This window comes from Nicotiana sylvestris, chromosome 8 (genome assembly GCF_000393655.2).
Source record: "Nicotiana sylvestris chromosome 8, ASM39365v2, whole genome shotgun sequence".
NCBI lineage: Eukaryota > Viridiplantae > Streptophyta > Magnoliopsida > Solanales > Solanaceae > Nicotiana > Nicotiana sylvestris.
The window spans coordinates 219,138,912-219,157,254 of record NC_091064.1 but is presented as its reverse complement, the minus strand read 5'-3'; the positions used below and the strand labels follow the sequence as shown (position 1 = coordinate 219,157,254).

The 18,343-nt window shown below is 33.4% G+C and overlaps 1 protein-coding gene across 1 annotated transcript; it reads right to left on the bottom strand.

Annotated features, from left to right (window-relative positions):
* Window positions 1-283: 283 nt before the first annotated feature.
* On the bottom strand, window positions 284-12,359 carry LOC104233213 (respiratory burst oxidase homolog protein A). Its single transcript, XM_070153047.1, has 14 exons — window positions 11,257-12,359; window positions 10,970-11,129; window positions 10,684-10,732; window positions 8,565-8,678; window positions 4,708-5,130; window positions 3,760-4,146; window positions 3,571-3,666; window positions 3,030-3,145; window positions 2,320-2,487; window positions 2,019-2,178; window positions 1,690-1,890; window positions 1,485-1,613; window positions 1,218-1,296; window positions 284-1,131 (listed from the first exon to the last, which is right to left on the bottom strand). Exons 1-14 carry the CDS (start codon window positions 11,951-11,953, stop codon window positions 1,022-1,024), a joined length of 2,889 nt encoding a protein of 962 aa, XP_070009148.1. The 5' UTR covers window positions 11,954-12,359; the 3' UTR covers window positions 284-1,021.
* Between the last annotated feature and the right edge of the window lie 5,984 nt (window positions 12,360-18,343).

Sequence of the window (18,343 nt, the reverse complement as noted above, 5' to 3'; positions counted from 1 at the left end):
CAGACTTGTAGTTAGTTTTTCTCCACTTTAGCTATGTGAAGGAAAAAGAACTAGGATCTTGCTCAGAAGAAGCTCAAATACCCACACGGCCACACCAGGGTATATGGACCGTGCAATTAAACCCAAAATATCACACTTCCTCAAAACCTGGTGAACAGTCTCTTTCTACATGACTCAGTTATTTCTCTTTCCTTCCTTCAACCTAAAGATCATGAACAAAAAGAGCGGACAAGAAGAAAAAGGAAATGCGCCCAACATTATTGATGAGATTTTCCGTTGATAGTACCTTTGTCCAAATTGAAGAGCTACGACACAAAAACTTTACTAACAAGAATTGTATATACACGTATTTTCTATCCTCTTATCTAATAATAGTATATTAAAATACCCTCTCCCCCCCCCCCCCCCCAAAAAAAAATACACAAAAGCAAAAGACGAAGAAAAAGTAGATAGTAGTACATGGACATTATATGGAAGGATTCTCCTAGCCCACTTAAAAAATATAAGTTCCACTAACAAAAGCTATCAGTCCCCCACTAGTCCTACTAATATTATCTTCTTCTTTCAAAATTGTATTTTTCCCATCCAAGCCATGCATGTCTGTTCTTTCATGCTTTCCATTTTCACAGTGTTTCTTTATCAAGAAGGTCAACTTCTTATTAGCTGTTTCCCAATAATGTCATTCTTCCATGTGTTGACCATTCACTTGTCCTCCTATTTTTCTCCCATAGTATTTTTCACATTCTAAGCCATCTGACCAAGCAGAGACTCCCTTTTAGAGTTCTGATTTGGTGTGTAAACAGATGACTCAATATAACCTATACACATATCATATTGGCATGTATTTTTCTCTTGAAATACTCTTCCCTCCTATTATGTACAATTTGTCTCTTGACTTATTGCTTGCTAATGTTAGGTCTTCAGTAGAATCATCCAATCAGGTATTGAAGATGGATGTAGTAAATACTGGTTTACCAATGTGTGTGCAGTTGATGCAAGAATTGTTTTCCAGGGCTGCCGTCTAAAAATGTTCTTTGTGAAACTCGAACTTTGTTGCACCCTTTTGATTATACTCTTTGCAGAGTTTGCTGAGTTCTTTTGCTAATATGGGTGCACCACAGTAGAAAACCCCTGCTCCAAATTAACATAATTGCAATTAACTCTTCGTAAAACAATGACAAATTTTCCATGTCCGACAGGTCAAACGATATCCATACCTATTCTTGCATTTGCATGCTTGGTTAAGGTCTTGGAAAATACTTTCTTCCAATTTGGCCTAGCAAAATGTGTCCTCACCTGTTGATAAGAATAAATCAGTGAGGGTTCAAGTGGCTGAGTCGACCATTAGGCAATAATACGTTATTCCATCTCTAACAATATCCTAATTGGTTCTATTGGGTAAGGTCTAAATGGAAAGAACTTATTGCGATAAGACTGGAGTGAATGAATCAACAAATATAATTTCAAGAGATGAAGAGGCTTACCCTGGTGCCTGATACAATATCAACCCCATTCTTAGCATGGTTAAGTGCCTGGACCATGGTAATGAGAGCTGAACGAGCATCCCCTTCCTCATAAACACTCGTCAAGTAGTTATGCATCTCGATGACCCCCTGAATATCATGGAGAATATCAATAAGTATTGAGTTAGGCAGCAAATAAGTTTGAATATTGGACATTTTGCAGTACCCTTTGATCAAGTTCAGCCACTTCGTTCATAACGCCTTTGAACCAATCAAATGATCCTTGCTCCCGGGTCACCCAATAAAAATATGCATTTGTGGTTCTTAGAGTGCTCTTTCTCCTTTTCAGAGAAATCTTGTTGAGAGCTGGTTGTTCACTTGTCGCAACGCTCATGTCTGAGTTCCCACTGAAATCTGAGGCTAAATCCTGCGAACAGAAAAATGAACATTAGACCTCTTGCTTCATCATGCAATCCTGAGAAGGTGACAAAAAGATGAATAAAACTGGCGAAGATTATGTTAAACGTAACACCAAATCAAATCTTAGATACATACTGCTTGCTCCTCCATTTTCACGATGTTAACGAGCAAGTCTTTCAGGATACTTATGAACGGCGTTGCTCCAATGCCAAGACCAACAAGCAGCAAGACATCATATTTTCGGTAATCTTGTGCTGGAGCTCCGTAAGGTCCATCTATTAATAGCTTTGGCAAACTGAGATTTAGGAGTAACTTTTTGCATCAATAATAATATAACCACCCAAAATACTCATATATTTACCTGAAAGCGTTTCTTTCTTAAATATACACGAAAAACAAATTTCCGTAGTAGTTTGAGTCCTTATAAAAAATATACCTTTTCTTAGTGTTTTCGTCAGCTCTGAGCAGGCCACTCTTTCCAGCCTCTGGCCGCTCGCAAGCCTCAGAAAAGACCCGCTTGAGTTCTTGAGTCCAGTCACCAAGTTGCCGGATGTGAATGCTCAAGTAGTCATCCCCAGGAGCTGAAGTAATGGAAAATGGATGCCTGGATATTCAGCACGTAGAATCACCGCAGATAAGCATACTGAAGAAACGAATTTTCAGAAATAAACAGGAGCAAAAAGCCACGGCCTAAGAATTCTGTAAAGTTGACTCTCAGGTTCATAAATGATGGAATAATTATTTAACTGTTTAACTACTTTTCTGATAGGTTCCTTCATACGTAAAGAATAACCACCAAATAGCCAGTCTGACGATTTGAAACTTTGTTTGGATACGTGGGATCAACAGTGTATGCAGAGTATGGTAAAATCTGAGTCTTATCAAATGTTTAACACAAGATTGAAAGCTATTTAGATTTGCTATCCTCCTTTTCCCTCCCTCCATTTCGGAACAATTCATTATTTTATCACCATTCTACACCTTCATCAGAGTGCTTTCACTATTCAACAGAGCGAACAGGGTACCCTAACAACTCTAAATTGGTGCAGATGAGAAAATCAGGTGGTCATGTAATTTAGTAAAATTGAAACTTGATGTGTGGGTTAAATCAATCTCATTAAAATCAAAATGCTTCGATTCAGTTACCACTCGAATGGAGAAACAGCTGGACACTGGACAAACATATATTGTCCACTTTTGTATCGAAATTGAGGAGGCTTAGACATTTGTAGAGTGAGGACATTTCCAGGATATATTGCTACCTGAAATAAATTGATAAGGAGTAAACATAAGAGAATAGCATGAGAGAATGACATTTAATTCAGCATTTGCATTAAGGGGCTATTTGGTGAAATTTATCTAAAATAGTTCTACTAACTATGACTTGTGGTATGTTGAATTTAGCTACTAAAATTTTCTACTTTACTCTTTAATATTGCCGGTTCCAAGTGTAGATAAAGGTGAATTTAGTTCTTTAAAGTTGCCTATTTATAAGTTATAACTCCACCTATGTGAGCTTACTAATATTGCCTGTTCAAGTCTAGATAAAGGAGGCGGTTTGTAGTAGGTTGGCATACAGTGTGAAATTAGTAATGATTTCCAACATCAAAATTAGACCACATAAACAACCAACTAATACCAGAATACCTAATGAAAGTGAAATGAAAGGTCAATCTAAGAAGCTTACTTTCAGAAGCCGGACAGTGTACAAGCCTGACCGGAAGAATCTAAGAGTTCTTTCCCCTGCGTAGAGAAGCACAGGAACTGCTAGATACATCCACGTCTGGAAAGAAATACCATGTTAATAGCATGAAAACAGTAAAATGAGAGCCGTAATTATTTAAAAAGAAAGAGGAGAAGATGCAAGAAGCCATACCGTCTTGGAGTACCATTTATGCACAAGGAAGAGGAACGTGCCATGGATGATCAGTAGGATGTAGACAATGACAAGAAGGTGGTGTGAATACCAGAATGCATTGAAGCCAGTGAGTCTATCAAAAGGTTTGGGCAACTTAATGAGGCTCCGTCTAAACCATCGTGTAGCAAGAGTGAAAGCAATGGCCATAAGGATTACCATTATTATTCCCGTCACACCCTCAACTCCTTTAACAAGGTCTATGTATCCAGGCTTACTTTGGCCAAAATCATTCGACAAAAAACTTTGATAATCTTGATCATCTGCATGTATAAGCCTTGGGAAATCACATACAAGATGGTTACCAGCATGGAGTATGATACCAATAACAATGGCTGCAGCGACAGTCTGCAGACACGGAGTAAGAATATTAGAGTAAATATAAAATGAACCTTTCATTGAGAAATCATACTACGCACTGTCCCATATTTGCATTAACTATTTGGGAAGTCCAGCACTATTATACTATACTTTGATCCTAGTAGTCTAAACTCTGTCATTCTTTATGGAAAAGATCTAGGGACTATCACTTATGTGGTTCACATAGTTTGTGATGATTAGCATTCTTACATGTATAATTAGGAAAATTCTAAAACAGTAACATAGGTATGTTCATTATTAGTACTCTCGAAGTATAGAATTACTTCTGCATAGGACTAGCCACTTATCTTAGCAAACACATCTAAAACAGTGAGATGACCCAGAATATGTCACATTCTTTTATTATTAGTTTATATTTATCCTGTGAAGCAGTAATGCAGTCGCGAGAAATTTTTGATGAACTGTGTTTAGTCCCTACAACAGTGAATCATTAAATCAAAGACTTCAATTAAGAAAACAAAAGCAAAATTGGAGCTGCTCCATATCAACCTCTAGCAAAGAAAAGAAAAAAGCAGCATATCAACCTACCTTGTGAAAGTTGATGTTGTCGTCAAAGGGTACAAAATGGCTCAACTTGGTGGACCTGAGCCATGTAATAGTGTTTCTGCATACTGGCAATAATATAAGAGCCATGTTGAACTTGAGAGTCTCAGCAGCGCCCTTAGCCGTGACAAGGCAATAACCCATGACACGGAATGCACTCTTGTTTTTGTACTGATAGAACTTCCAAAGAAAAAGCCCAATCATTATCAAAATCCATAAAGTGAGAACCCAAATTCTCTTCCAGTTTTCTTGCAATGAATAGACAAGTTTTGTGCTCATTCTTTTTATTGGGCTTTTCTTCCTTAATCCGTGAAGGTTTTGGCTCAAGGCTTGGCTCGTGTAACTTAGTGCTTGACTGTAGTTGAGGTAAGTGTCCTTTTGGAGGAGAAGTGTTTCCAGCTGCCATAGCTGCATTATCATCATGACAAACAGAACATGCAAGAAGCATGATGAGAAAGTTGGGTCATGGCATCATGTACAATCAATTTAGGATAGCGTCACCAAATGTTTATTCATGAAAGATTTCAATTTCTATGCAGTGGCAGGTTACATTTCCACCTCACTTAGAATATACGTAATACAAGTAACTCCTTTTTTAATGTCCGAGAAAATCTCTCGAGAAAGGTATATTTTTAACAGTTTCTAAAAATAATTGCCGATAATTTTTTATTTTTTTTGTATTTATGGGTATTATATACTTATATGCATTATATATATATATATTTTACTAGTGAATGTAATTAGTTTCGATCGTCTAGTAAATTTTATATTTTCCTAAATCTCTTTAGGTCGGACCAAATGCAGATTTCCAAATCCAGAGCAATGGGTCGGTTCTTTACCTTATTCCCTTAAATAAGATGCATAGTTCTCATGGGGCAAGACTGGAAGTCTGGAACCTGTGGCCTAAGTCACAAGTTCCTCAATCTTTCTCACATAAACTAAGTTCTGGGGTTAATTATAAATAATATGATAGATTATTACGCTAATTCTTTACACTTTGACTATATATAAATTAAATCAGATTCATAAATTTGCTATTGGCGAAAGAGATCTGTAGTACACGTGTTTGAGTGCTCAAAACGCGCATTTGATGTGCAAAGAGGAAGGTCCACATGGGAACTTAAGAAAGGATGTCAGGACCGCCAACATGGTCAGACTCCACCTTCTAATGATGGAACCATACACTGATAACCAATAAACTAGTGCAAGCATCTTATTGGGACTTTTTATTGACGGAAAATAGCTCATTCTAAATAATTGTCTAAAGTAAATATAAGTTTATAATCTAAAAATTAAATTCTTTGTTATAACAGTCTCTATATATTAAATGCAATTAGAATTGGTTTGAATCACAAGTTGAATTAGGATCACCACTGTACTAGTGAGAAAGAGAAGGATACAAAAAGGTGGCGTTGGTAGAAACAATGCTTGCAATTTAAATTTCAAAAAAAAGAAAGTAAAACTATAAAATAAAGAGAAAAACTAGCAGTATTATTAAAAATACTACCTGTTATTTATTCCAATTGGACAATTTTGAACTAATACTTCACTTGACATTTTCAAAGTTTTGAAAATGGTAGTAAGCATGTTTAGGTTACTAAATTTCTTTTTTTAAGAGATAGAAAGTACTGTCTAAAATGTATAGATTATGTTCCGGTTGTGATAAACAGAGAGTCTAAAACATTTAATGAAATTAGTCAAACTCCGTAAGTAAGTCGAATAATCACAGTCAATTAGGACAGCCAATTTTAAAAGTGAGAATGCATTTTTTTTCAGATTTTGTTCTATCAATATGCATCCCAACAATTGTATTGCATAAATTTACTAGTGACTTTTTACTTCAACTATCATTTCATAGTAATCTCTACTCTAATTGGATGCTAAATTCTCTCTACCCTATTCGATGATTCTCACTCGAAGTAATCTTAATTATAAAAAAGTAATTATAGCCACCACTAAATTGACATGTTCGCCGGTAAATATTTGCACACATTTGATCTTCTAAGCTATGCTAATTGGTCGGGGTTTCTTCTTTACAAATTAAAAGAGGTAAAAACTCCAATTTCTGACCAAGGAGTGTCACAGCATTGTTTACTTCCTAAAATATTGAAATTAACCAACAAAAATTAGGTAGCGTCTTTCTTTGAAGTTTGAACAGATCACCTCCTCATCACTTCGGTTACCTAATCCTTTTCATATTTTCTTCACTTTCACTTTTGGTTTTTTCTTATTTTTTCCCTCGCCACACGACCCAGCAGTAGGGGTGTTCACGGTTCGGTTTGATCGGTTTTTGATTAAAACCAAAACCAAACCAATTTAATCAGTTTTAAAATTTTAAAATCAAAACCAAACCAAATTAAATACAAATCATCGGCTTGATTTGGTTTAGTTTGGTTCTTCGGTTCTTAGTAAGCTAATGATAAGTCGATAATAGTAAAACAACGCTAGACAACAATCTGAAAATAAATTGCTAAATTTATGCTTTTTTATATATTTCTTTCAGAACTGAAAGTTTATTTACCTGTTTATATGAAAAGAATGAACAAAAAACAAATTAAAAGTTTGTTTTCTCAAGCTTTAGCCATTGTTGTCTTGCAATTTGAATTTGCTTTCTTTACTCTTGTGGTAGTTTTTTTTTTTAACTATTCTGTTAGGCAAAAGTAAGTGCGGAGGGTTAGAGAATTAGAGTCTCTTAATAAAAAGAAAATTGGTCGAGTCCTATTGTTTTCGGCTTAGGCAATTTTTTAAGATATAAAAGGATAAACCAAAATTCAAAATAACAATTAAAATGCATAAAATATTTAAAATTATTTACAAAAAGATATTATATTGTATATAAATAATTATTAAATTTTGTATATAATTAGTCGGTTTGGTTCGGTTTATTTTTCGGTTTTTTAAAATAGAACCAAAACCAAACCAAATATTATCGGTTTTAAAAATTTAAAACCAAAACCAATCCAAATCAAGAAAAATATCGGTTTACTTAATCGATTTGGTTCGATTTTTGGTTTGGATCGGTTTTCCGTCAAACCGTGAACACCCCTACCCAGCAGAAAATAGGAAAGAGAAGAAGAGAGAAACTGTTGAACGACTACAATTTGGCCATTCTTTAGAAAATTAAGAGCCCGTTTGGCTTAGCTGATTTAGAGTAGCTGAAAAGTACTTTTAAGTGATGAAACTGATTTAAAAAATAAGCAATTACGTGTTTGGATAAAAGTGTTGGAATTAATAATAAGCAGTTGAAGAACTGGTATACGAAGAGTTTTATTTTAAAAAGAAGTATTTTAGGGATAGAATAGTAAACATTTTGGTTAAACCTAAAGTGCTTATAAGTTGAAATTTGATAAATTGGGAAGACCAACTTATGGCTTTTGGTTTATTTTTGGCTTATATTCACTTAACTTATAAGCACTTTTAATTTTACCAAATGCATAGATAAAGCCAAAAAGTATTTATAAGCCAGTTTGATCAGGTTATAAGCTTGGTCAAACACTCTTTGAGTGTTCAGTAAAAGCCCAAAATAAAATAGTATTACTAATATGGAAATAAAAATTTGTTGAAACACGGTATCCCAGTGTCACTTCTTTGTCGTCTAACAACTTGGACTCTAAAAAACTTTTTTAAGTCTAATGCAATAAATTAGTTGCAACCATTTTACACAAGTCAATAACCAATCAACTAATAGTTGTAATTTACTTATAGGAAGAGTTAGTCATAAGACGTGGAAATTTAAGAATGCTTCATTTAAAGCTAAAGTTGAATTGACGTGCAAGCAACAAAAATAAAATAATTTGTGTAACTTTTGCTGCCTTCAAGAGGGAAAAATAAGAGGGTCCTACCTCAATGTAGCCGAGTCTTTCAGGATCTAATTCTTCCATGATTAAAGCTGCATACTCCTCTGCTTGTTCTTTTAATCTTGATAACTTGTTTGCAGATGCACTTAGCATGATGATCTACATTGATCCAATTAAATAATAAAAGGTTATATATTTTATGTTTATGATTTTCATTAGAAAGTTTAATAGAAAGAGCCATAATAACAAAGCTAGAATTTCCATCAAAGGAATTCAAAAAATAAAAAAGGAAAAAACGAGAAGAAGCCAAAATAATCCAACATTTTATATAGCAACTTTTTTTTATGCATTGTAATTTCCGGCGAAGGGGATGAACCCCTTTCGCCACCCTAGCTCCACCAATGGAAAGAGATAGTTTTACTTTTAAAGGTTAATTTAGCCTTTTTGGCATCATAAACGCGCATTATTTGAATTTGCAATTTCACTCATGAACAGTTTGTTTCAATAAGCCATTGGAGTGACAAGATCGGCTGGAACAAGGTGATCACCAAAAGGATGGAAATTATATCGCAAGAAGAAAACAAGTTTGAAAAATTGGGTTGTAGTAGGCGATTTAACTTTCCAACATAACTTACATGTCCAATCTCATCCAAATTCTTTCTATTCCTTCTTTTGGCATACCAAAAAAAGCATTTTAAAGGGGAAAAAAAAATGAAGGCCAAATTAATTAAAAACAGAACAAATTTTTGTATTGGAAAATTATAGTATAAGGTTTACTTGACAAAAATGCCCCCACCAACTCCCCTGAAAATGATGTTAAGTCAGGGAAAAGAAAAAGGAAAATGTTGGCACTATTTGCACTATTTTAGGGGTCAATATTATCCGAGGTGCTATATATTTCGTCAGACAAAAAAGGTTTCTAGAGAACATGGGTAGCGTCAGACAGCAAGACTACAGAGATTATGCAAATGCATTACTTTAGAAAGAGAAAAAAAACTTTTTACAAATATTTTTGGAGTCGTTGATTCTTGAAATTTTCTTATCTGGCCACCTAATCATCACGCCGATAACATATTATTTTATACCCTAAGGAAAAAAGAAACAAGAAAAAATAGGGTCACAAAGCTTAATCCTAACCACTTCGTAGTATCGTTTTTAGAATGCATGTGTATGTATATTTATAACGAATTCTTTATCTAAGTCATTAAGCTTTTTATAAGGCAAAGTCAGCGATACATTTTGATGAAATCACAACCTGACAGACTGTTCTTCAAAGAAATTATTTAATCAAAGCTAGATTAATTTAAACTTTTCTTTCTAGTTAAGTCAAGTTAAAATAGGTAATTTTCGTCCTTTTAAAAAAAAAATATCACTATTCGAAGAGACAAACAACTTTTTAACCAAAATTTCTCAACACATCTTCAAAAAATGAAAAATTAACACTGAAATTTAGATAAGTCAATTCTCGTAATCTGAACTTAATTATTCTTTCTGGTACGAAAGTATAAAAAATGTCTATAGTTGTAGATTTATATATATACAAAAAAATATATAAATTCACATTAATATTATATTCATTAAAACTCATTGAAACTAAGAGCCCTTTTGGACATACAAAATTTTTGCTTTTTTCCAAAAAAAATGTTGAAATCAATGTTTGGTTATCCATATCTTACCAATTTTTTCAATTTCACGGGAAAATGCATTTTCAAATTTGAAAAAGTGGCTCTTACCGGTTTTTCAATTGAAAATGCATTTTCACTAGCTAGTTTTTAATTTTACAAATTTACCCTATATTTTTAAAATTTATAAAATGACTCCATCAATTATTAACCTACAACTACTCACGTGTTTTTCCTCGACTATCAGATGAAACTACTGCAACGGATAATGAACTCTTTTCTTGTGACGACTACCATGTTGCTAAACAATAGCATGTTTGATTGTTTATTTCAAGTAGTATAATTAAATTGGGACGGTTTTAATATATTTTACAAGTTATGGGGTATAAATCATATTTCATGATTTTTTCAAAGAAAAACATTCAAATATGTTCGCAAAAATTGTAATCAAACACAACTTCATCTTCAATTCAAATTTTAGTGAAACTCCAAATTTAAAAATTTATTTTGGAATTCATGGCCAAACGCCTACTACTATTTACCTCTTTTACTTCCTCTTCAGCAATTCGACCATCTTCATTCTTGTCCACCCTGTTCCATACAGTGAAAACCATAAAAATTGTTACGTGCTGTAAATCAAAGCACTATTAACAATATTTTAATACTAAGTAGATAATGATGTGCCATTTAAATATTTCAATAATATTTTGTCAGTTGTCATGCAGTGGACGAGTGTTCCACATGGAAACAAACAGTAAATTTGGCTCTCTAATTTAACTTAAGATAATTCTTATTTTAATACTAATTAATCAAGTTAATGGTGCGTACATGTCGAAGAAGATCTGAAGCCGAGAATCGAAACTCTGATCGGTGATTTGAGACCAGTACTCATACAATTCCTCCTTGCTAATTTTATCAACCTTTAATCTTCTTCTTCTACTCAAAGCATCAAATAATTCCAATGCAAATTCCTTCGAATCCTTCATACCTTTAACCAAATAATTAACCATAATCAAAGTAAATGTAAGTAATCAATGAAACTCGTAACAAATTAAATTACTAAAGGATTTTACACTACTGTTTCATTTTCACGGCTTGAGCGTGTTAGTACTAACCTATGCATTGTGCGAAATCGGAACGGTAAAGATAACCGTCTTTAGCGAGCTTTGAGAAATTGTTTTCAACTTCATTCCATCCATTGGTTTTGTTATTGCTAATGAATTTGAGTCCACGAAGAGCTCTATGGGCGCTGGAACGAGTCCGATCAAGCTGCGCGCGTTGCCGACGTAATGCACGTGCCGCTAAAGCCGAGTCCACGCCGTTACCTGTTCCAACGACGGTGTTTTGAAAAAACGACGAGGGCGAAAACGCGCGAGACGCATGTCCATGGCTCCATGAGAATCTCCTTAACTCCGCCTTCAGCTCTTGTGAAAACTGCCTCGCTTTCGCAACCGCCTCAGCTTTCAACTCCTGTGAAAACTGACGAAGTTTACTAGATGAACTCCGGCGGATCGTCGGCGATCGAGATTCCGACACCGATGCTGACGTCGGAGTTTCAATTGAAACTCCGGAAATACCGACTCCGGCGGGAAGATCAGGAGCGTCAATGTTAATCACAGTAGCTGGTTCAACGCTCCGTAGAATAATGGTATCATCATCCTGAAGATCAAGCGTGACTTCAACAAACTCCTCGGAAGCAAAACCGGAATTATAGCCGGAATCAGCTCCCGGCGATAATTCACCACTAAAATCCTTGTCGGAAGATACCGTATCGGATGTCCACCGGCGTTCATGACCCGGTAACCCTCTCATTAGACCCAAAGCTCAACAACAATCACAGTACAAAAATTATTTGAAAAAAAACAAACAAATTAATGTAAATATAAAATGTGAAAATGGTGGAGGGTGTGAGAAAGATGGTGAATATTATTATAAAGAAAGGAAATGTAGAAGTGGTGGTACGCGTCCTGAATCTAGCAAAAAGGACATGAACCCGGTGGGTTTTTTTAGAGAGAAAAAAGCAGAAAGGAGAAACAGACAATGGAGTTTTCTGCAGAATTCTGATATATATGAAGAAGAGGGGACCGAAACTGACCGAAAGTTTTTGGTTCTTTCCTTCTTGTTAGTATTTTATACACTCTCTATATAGTCTACAATTTACTTTTGCTATACAGAGAGAGAGGGAGGGAGAAATTGCTTTGGCAGGTGAGAGCTTTCGTAAAAATGGTCCTTTAATTTCTGAATTTTAAGAGAAAAGGTAGAACTTATAAATAATAAATTTAAAAAGTGGAAACTCAGAACCATGCATTTTCTTTCTATTGTGGGTTTGCTTGTTGTAGTGACACGTATACAGTGAAAAGATGTTTGTATATATTACTAGTATGAATAATGGAGTAATAAACATTACATCCGTTAGGGTCCTCTTTTTTACCGTAGAACTTTGCCATAATACAGTGATTATTACGGTTTACGAGGTTAATAATAGCAACATCCTAAAATTGATGGAATATATAAATTGTTATATACTGAAATTATAATACTACCACACTTAAAGGCGGAGCTAGAAGTATGAGTATTAGTTCGGCCGAACTCAATAGTTTTTGTTCAAATAGTATATTCATGTTAAAAAGATAATTAAATATATACAAATTTTAGATTTAGAACAAAGTTATTAGCACTTGAAATCGTCTTCTAAAATCCAACAACAACAACAAACTCAGTGTAATTCCACAAATAGGGGTCTTTGAAAGGTAGTGTGTACACAACCTTACCCCTACCTTATAAAGGTAGAGAGGTTGTTTCCGGTAGACCCTTGGCTCCAAACAAACATGCAAATCACAATAGCACAGAGAAGAAATAAAGTAGTGTAAAAGTCAAAGAAGCAATAACAACAACAAGGAAATAGAAACCAAAACACAAGTAATATGAAGTAGCAATAGAATTTGAACTATTATTTATTTTTATATATATATAAAATGTAACTTTTTGACAAAGAGGATTTCATGAATAAACCCTCTTATGTTCCTTTAGCTCCGCCCTGAGTGTAGCTAAACTGTTTTAAAACCAAAATTTACCTATAATAAGTTTATACACATTGCTATTAAGTAAAATTAGTAAATGATAGTCTGAACACAAGTGCACAAGATGCATTGACTTAAAATTCGGATCTCCATTGAGAATCCTTTCCATAATATAGTAAAGATTCGAAAAAATTAACTATGTGATGCTATTAGAGGTGTGTGAAATAGATTAAATTGTTTTTACCATATTTTACCTATATCATTCTCATTTTCTAGGGACAACTTAATGGCAAAAAATCCCATCATTTGGATTGGATTAGATTGGATTGTTACAAGTCTAAATCAAAGCCGACTCTTAATTCTTGACCTATGTATGAACAAGAATTTTGTAAGACAAATATCACAACAGTAATGTCACTAATGCATATTCTTGACAATTGGGCTGGACTCCGCTAATGGGTTGGGATTTATCGTAAAAATAGCACGGTATAACCAATTTACGGACTGGTCATTCAAAAACATCCAACGTTTACCAAATTAATAAAAAATAGCCACTATTTTGCTGCAACAAAGATCGGTCCAGCATAATATACTGGAATTCGATGCACCTGTGTATGAACTCCAGCATATTATGCTGGACCGGTATACTTTGCTGGCTCCAGTATATTATGTTAGACCAATATACTTGCTGGAACTCCAGTATAGGGCTGAGCATATATCGGGTAGAACCGATAAACCGAACTGATAAAATGCTATTGGGTTATGGGTATCGGGTTATTGGGTAAATAGTTCGATAACAGTTTAATCTTATTTGACTAATGGGTTATCGGTTCGGGTCTCGGTTTGTCCAATTTTATTAACGATTTAACCGATAGCCTCATAAACTTTATTAAAATTATAATTTTACCCACTAAGTATATAAAACCACCTTATGGCTTCATTCTCTCAATTCTCTCGGTAGTTACTCTTCATCTTCTGACCTTAATCCTTAGAGTAAGTTTTAACTTTTCTGAATTTCTCATTTTAATTTTTCAATTAAGTTTTTTAGTTTTAAACTTTAGAGAATTAATTGTTCAGATTTTTAGTTTTTCTATTTGTTTCTTTTGTTGCACTGATTCTTTAGTATTTACAAGATTAGAATTTTATTATTTTTCTATGAATTTTGCCTGCCCGCAGTGAGATAGTTAATAAGATTAGATTGTTGAATGTCTTATCCTTACTCTCATTAACTTATAATTTTGAAAATTGAGATCATTCATTGGGATTTCATATGTAAAGAAAGTTTTATTTTCTAAGTTGAAATTTAATCCCTCTTCTCTTAAGAGCAAAAATTCAATTCCTTTCTCTTAATAGTATGGTCACGATTTCTATAATAAATTTTTGGATAGTTTTTATTCTTATTGGGTAAACCGATAACCGAACCGATAAGGATTTATAAACCGACTAACTGATACCCAATAAACGATATCTTATCAGTTCGGTTATCGGTTTAGTATATTTATAAATCGATAACCGATATGAAGAACCGATAATATTCACAACCGAACCGAATCGACCGATGCTCACCCCTACTCCAGTATATTATGCTGGAGTTCTAGTGTACTTATGCTGGAACTTCATCATATTATGCTGGAGTTCCAGCATACTTATCTTGGAACTCCAGTATAATATGCTGGAGTTCAAGTATACTTATGCTGGAACTCCAGCATAATATATTGATGTATTTTCCGGGTTTTGAACAATGGTTTCGCTCAGATTTATCTTTATATAAAAAGTGGCTAAATTTCGATTACTTTTGAAATTGGGCTATTTTTGAACGACTAGTTGTATTTTGCATAAGAATAATCAGGAGGAAGTGCACAAACAACCATTCTTAGGACTGTTATTTAAAGATTAGCCAGTACTTATTTTGTTTTTCTAATTTTAAACTAAAAATATTAATTTCATGTGAATTCATGATATTTGTGTCTCGAAAAATTAAACTAAAAAAATGTAATTCAGGACATATTAACTAATTTATAATATAGTAGCCCTTTATAATGATTGTTTGGGGTCACTTTTACGAATTAACTAGGAGATAAGTTGAGCTAGAAAACCACAGTCGCTTAATTAGTGTTAACCTACTTGGAGCCTAGCTAGCTGATCACTCATGCCCTGGAACGCTATTTTGTTAATCATGTCAAATAATGTAATGGGTCAAAATGCAACTAAAATTTAAACAATTCAAAATAAAAATTGGAGATTAAGGATTATGTAAACTTGAAAAAATTTAAACTAATAATTTGATAAAATATATGAACTTTCATATTTTTAAATAGCAAAATAAAAAGGAAGGAAGATTGAATCATGTTGCGAGTTGAATTATCACTATGGTTACCTTTGCATTAATTTGAAATTTGAATATATCGAACTTGAGAGTCTAGCTAGTTATAGTTATTTAAATAATTTGAAGAACAGATCTATGCGTTGGTCCAACAATTCAACATATATTGTTTTCACCTCCTTATAAAGGAAAATGCAATATAGTAATTAATGATATGCCAATAATATACCAAATTCGTTGGCTTAAGTAAATTATATCAACCTATAAATGTTAAGTCATTGCTAGATATAGCCAAATATACTGGTTCATATAATTAAGAGACCATATCTATATATAGACAAACAAGATCCTTAGGATTGTTCTTGATTCTCCCGACATGCATTTACCTTAGCTTCTTCATAAGATACTATTTGAATATCTTCAGACTGCTTCATTATTTTTAAGTCTTTTTTACTCCTTAGAGGTGAAGGACACACTAATTACTACTGAAATTTAATTTTATTTTTACGGTCTTTCTGTGTCTAGTGGTAGCTTTGAATTATGCACATAATTATGTACTCCCTCGATCCTCTAATTCTTACTTATTGTCATGTTTTGTTTTGATTAAAATGATGATAAATTGACTAAGTTATTCTTATTTATTCTTTGATCTCTAATTATTACTCTTATTGCTTTCACTATATTAACCTATTTCCACATTTTGTTAAAGTAAGGGTAAATATTAACTAATTCTTTCTTGATTTTTTAAAATGATAAGTATTTTGGAGCAGTTTTTTAGTAACCATAACAACTAAATAGGACAGGAGGGGTTATATTGAAAGCATTGTCAATAACACTGTCATTCTATTGCTTTGATTTGGATAATCAAGATTTCAGACTATACTAATCTCATTTTCATCATTACAATAATCGAGCAAGAGGAGAAGCTAAGTTAAATAAACAATGCAGCAAATATACTACTAAAAAAAGGGAAAACCGACTGATGTTAGTCGATAATTAGCAAAAATAGATCGAAAACCGACCGATTCGTGGCGGTCGGTAGAGCCAACCGACCAACTTCGGTCGATAAATTAAATTCCAAAATAGAAAAAATTATCGAAATAACCGACCGAAGTTGGTCGGTATTTTTAATTATGCAATTAAAAAATGCACCATCTAGGAATCGAACTGGGGTCTGTACTATGTCAGGATACTATTCTACCACTAGACCATTAGCGCATTTTGTTTTAAGACTGCCTTTTATTTTATTTATACTCTTTAATTGTATTTTTGCACGAAATAACCGACTAATAGCGGTCGGTTTTATTAAAAAGAAAAGTTTACCGACCGAAATCGGTCGATTTTTGAATATTAATATTAATTTATTTTTAATAAAAAAATTCGCGGGGCGCAAAAATAGTTTCCCGCATTTTTACGCCAAAAAAAATCCACCAAATTTGGTCGGTTTCGTAAAAAGAAATTTGAAAAATAAAATATTTTCTGTCGGTTTTTCGCTGATTTTTTTATCGACTAAAGTCAATTGGTCGACTGCGATTGATTTTGGCCGAATTTCTAGTAGATACGCAATTAAAAAAAATGACTTCATTTTTCTCTATGCTCTAATGTAGTCAATTGACCGCCTAGAATTGATTAAATTAACTACTTTCAGTAAGATAAAAATACCAAATAAAATAGGATAGGTGGAATAATAATAGTGACTGTCTCTACCATCAAATGAAGACAAAATTGCAACATCCAAAGGTGTCTAAAAGTAGAATATGGACTATGGAGCTCTCTGCTTTTGTTTTCAGTCAATCTCTTTATTTCCTGATATTATTGCAAAGATTCTAACTATGTGATCGTTTTCTTTAATCATAAAAACGCGTAGCTTTTTTGAGGTTGAGTTTTTATGTTCAATCCTAACCAAGTTACGCATATATGAGACTGACCTCCACCTATGAATAAAATGGCAAATTATACAGCTCAACCTTTGGAGTTACACGTGTTATTTTTACTCTAACTTTGCACAATGGAATTTATGTACGATTGGTAGAAGTAGTAACACACTTTGACATATAAAACTACAGCTCAATCCCAAATAAGCTAAAAACGATTATTTGAACGTCTTATCGTATCCCTACCGTTGTATTGTGAGGACTTATTTTATACTAATTGTTAACCTACCGCAATCCTTCTCCGTTATCTGAATTTAGGACTAGCAATGGAAGCAAATATAAGAGACTTTTCATATTTGATTTTTGTATTTATAGTTAAAAGAAAGGCAAATATATATATAGAGAGAGGGTGTAATTGATTCATTGACAAAATGAGATCAAGAGCTACAAAACTACTAGTCTTTTGGAGTTTTTAATGATTTTTCGAGGGTTACAAGAGCTTTAATTACTCATGTTGTACAATACTTATATTTCAGTATGATTTAGATATAAAACAGATTTTATCATGTAAATAATTTCTAAATTATGTGAAGATGTTAAAAAAGACCGTGGCAAACAAGTAATGGTCTATCTAAACCCTTTTATTTGCTACAATAGGGTCGCCTTTGAGTTGTACTTAGTCAAAGTAATAATTAAACTAGTTACCAAGACAAAAATATTTGTAGGAAAAATAATAGACTTTTTAAATGAACTTGTACATTTCAATGACGTAGTGTCCTATATAGACTACTTACTAAACCTTACCTCAACTAATAATAATGCATGTGCATGTACGTCTTCATGAATGTGGAATTTTACTACTTTTATGTATTATAATGTCATCATCTTAGGCCAACTGGCTTATATTTTCCTCTTCTTTTTCAATATTCCTTTCTAATTGTCTCAAGTGCCTCAAATATAAATGAATAAGTCAATATTTTTACTG

Coding starts and splice junctions, on each gene's coding strand:
- LOC104233213 (XM_070153047.1), bottom strand. CDS start 11,953: ATGAGAGGGTTACCGGGTCATGAACGCCGGTGGACATCCGATACGGTA. Junction 3,146..3,570: donor ACACTGTCCGGCTTCTGAAA/GTAAGCTTCTTA, acceptor AATTTATTTCAG/GTAGCAATATATCCTGGAAA. Junction 2,488..3,029: donor GCTGTTTCTCCATTCGAGTG/GTAACTGAATCG, acceptor CTGAATATCCAG/GCATCCATTTTCCATTACTT.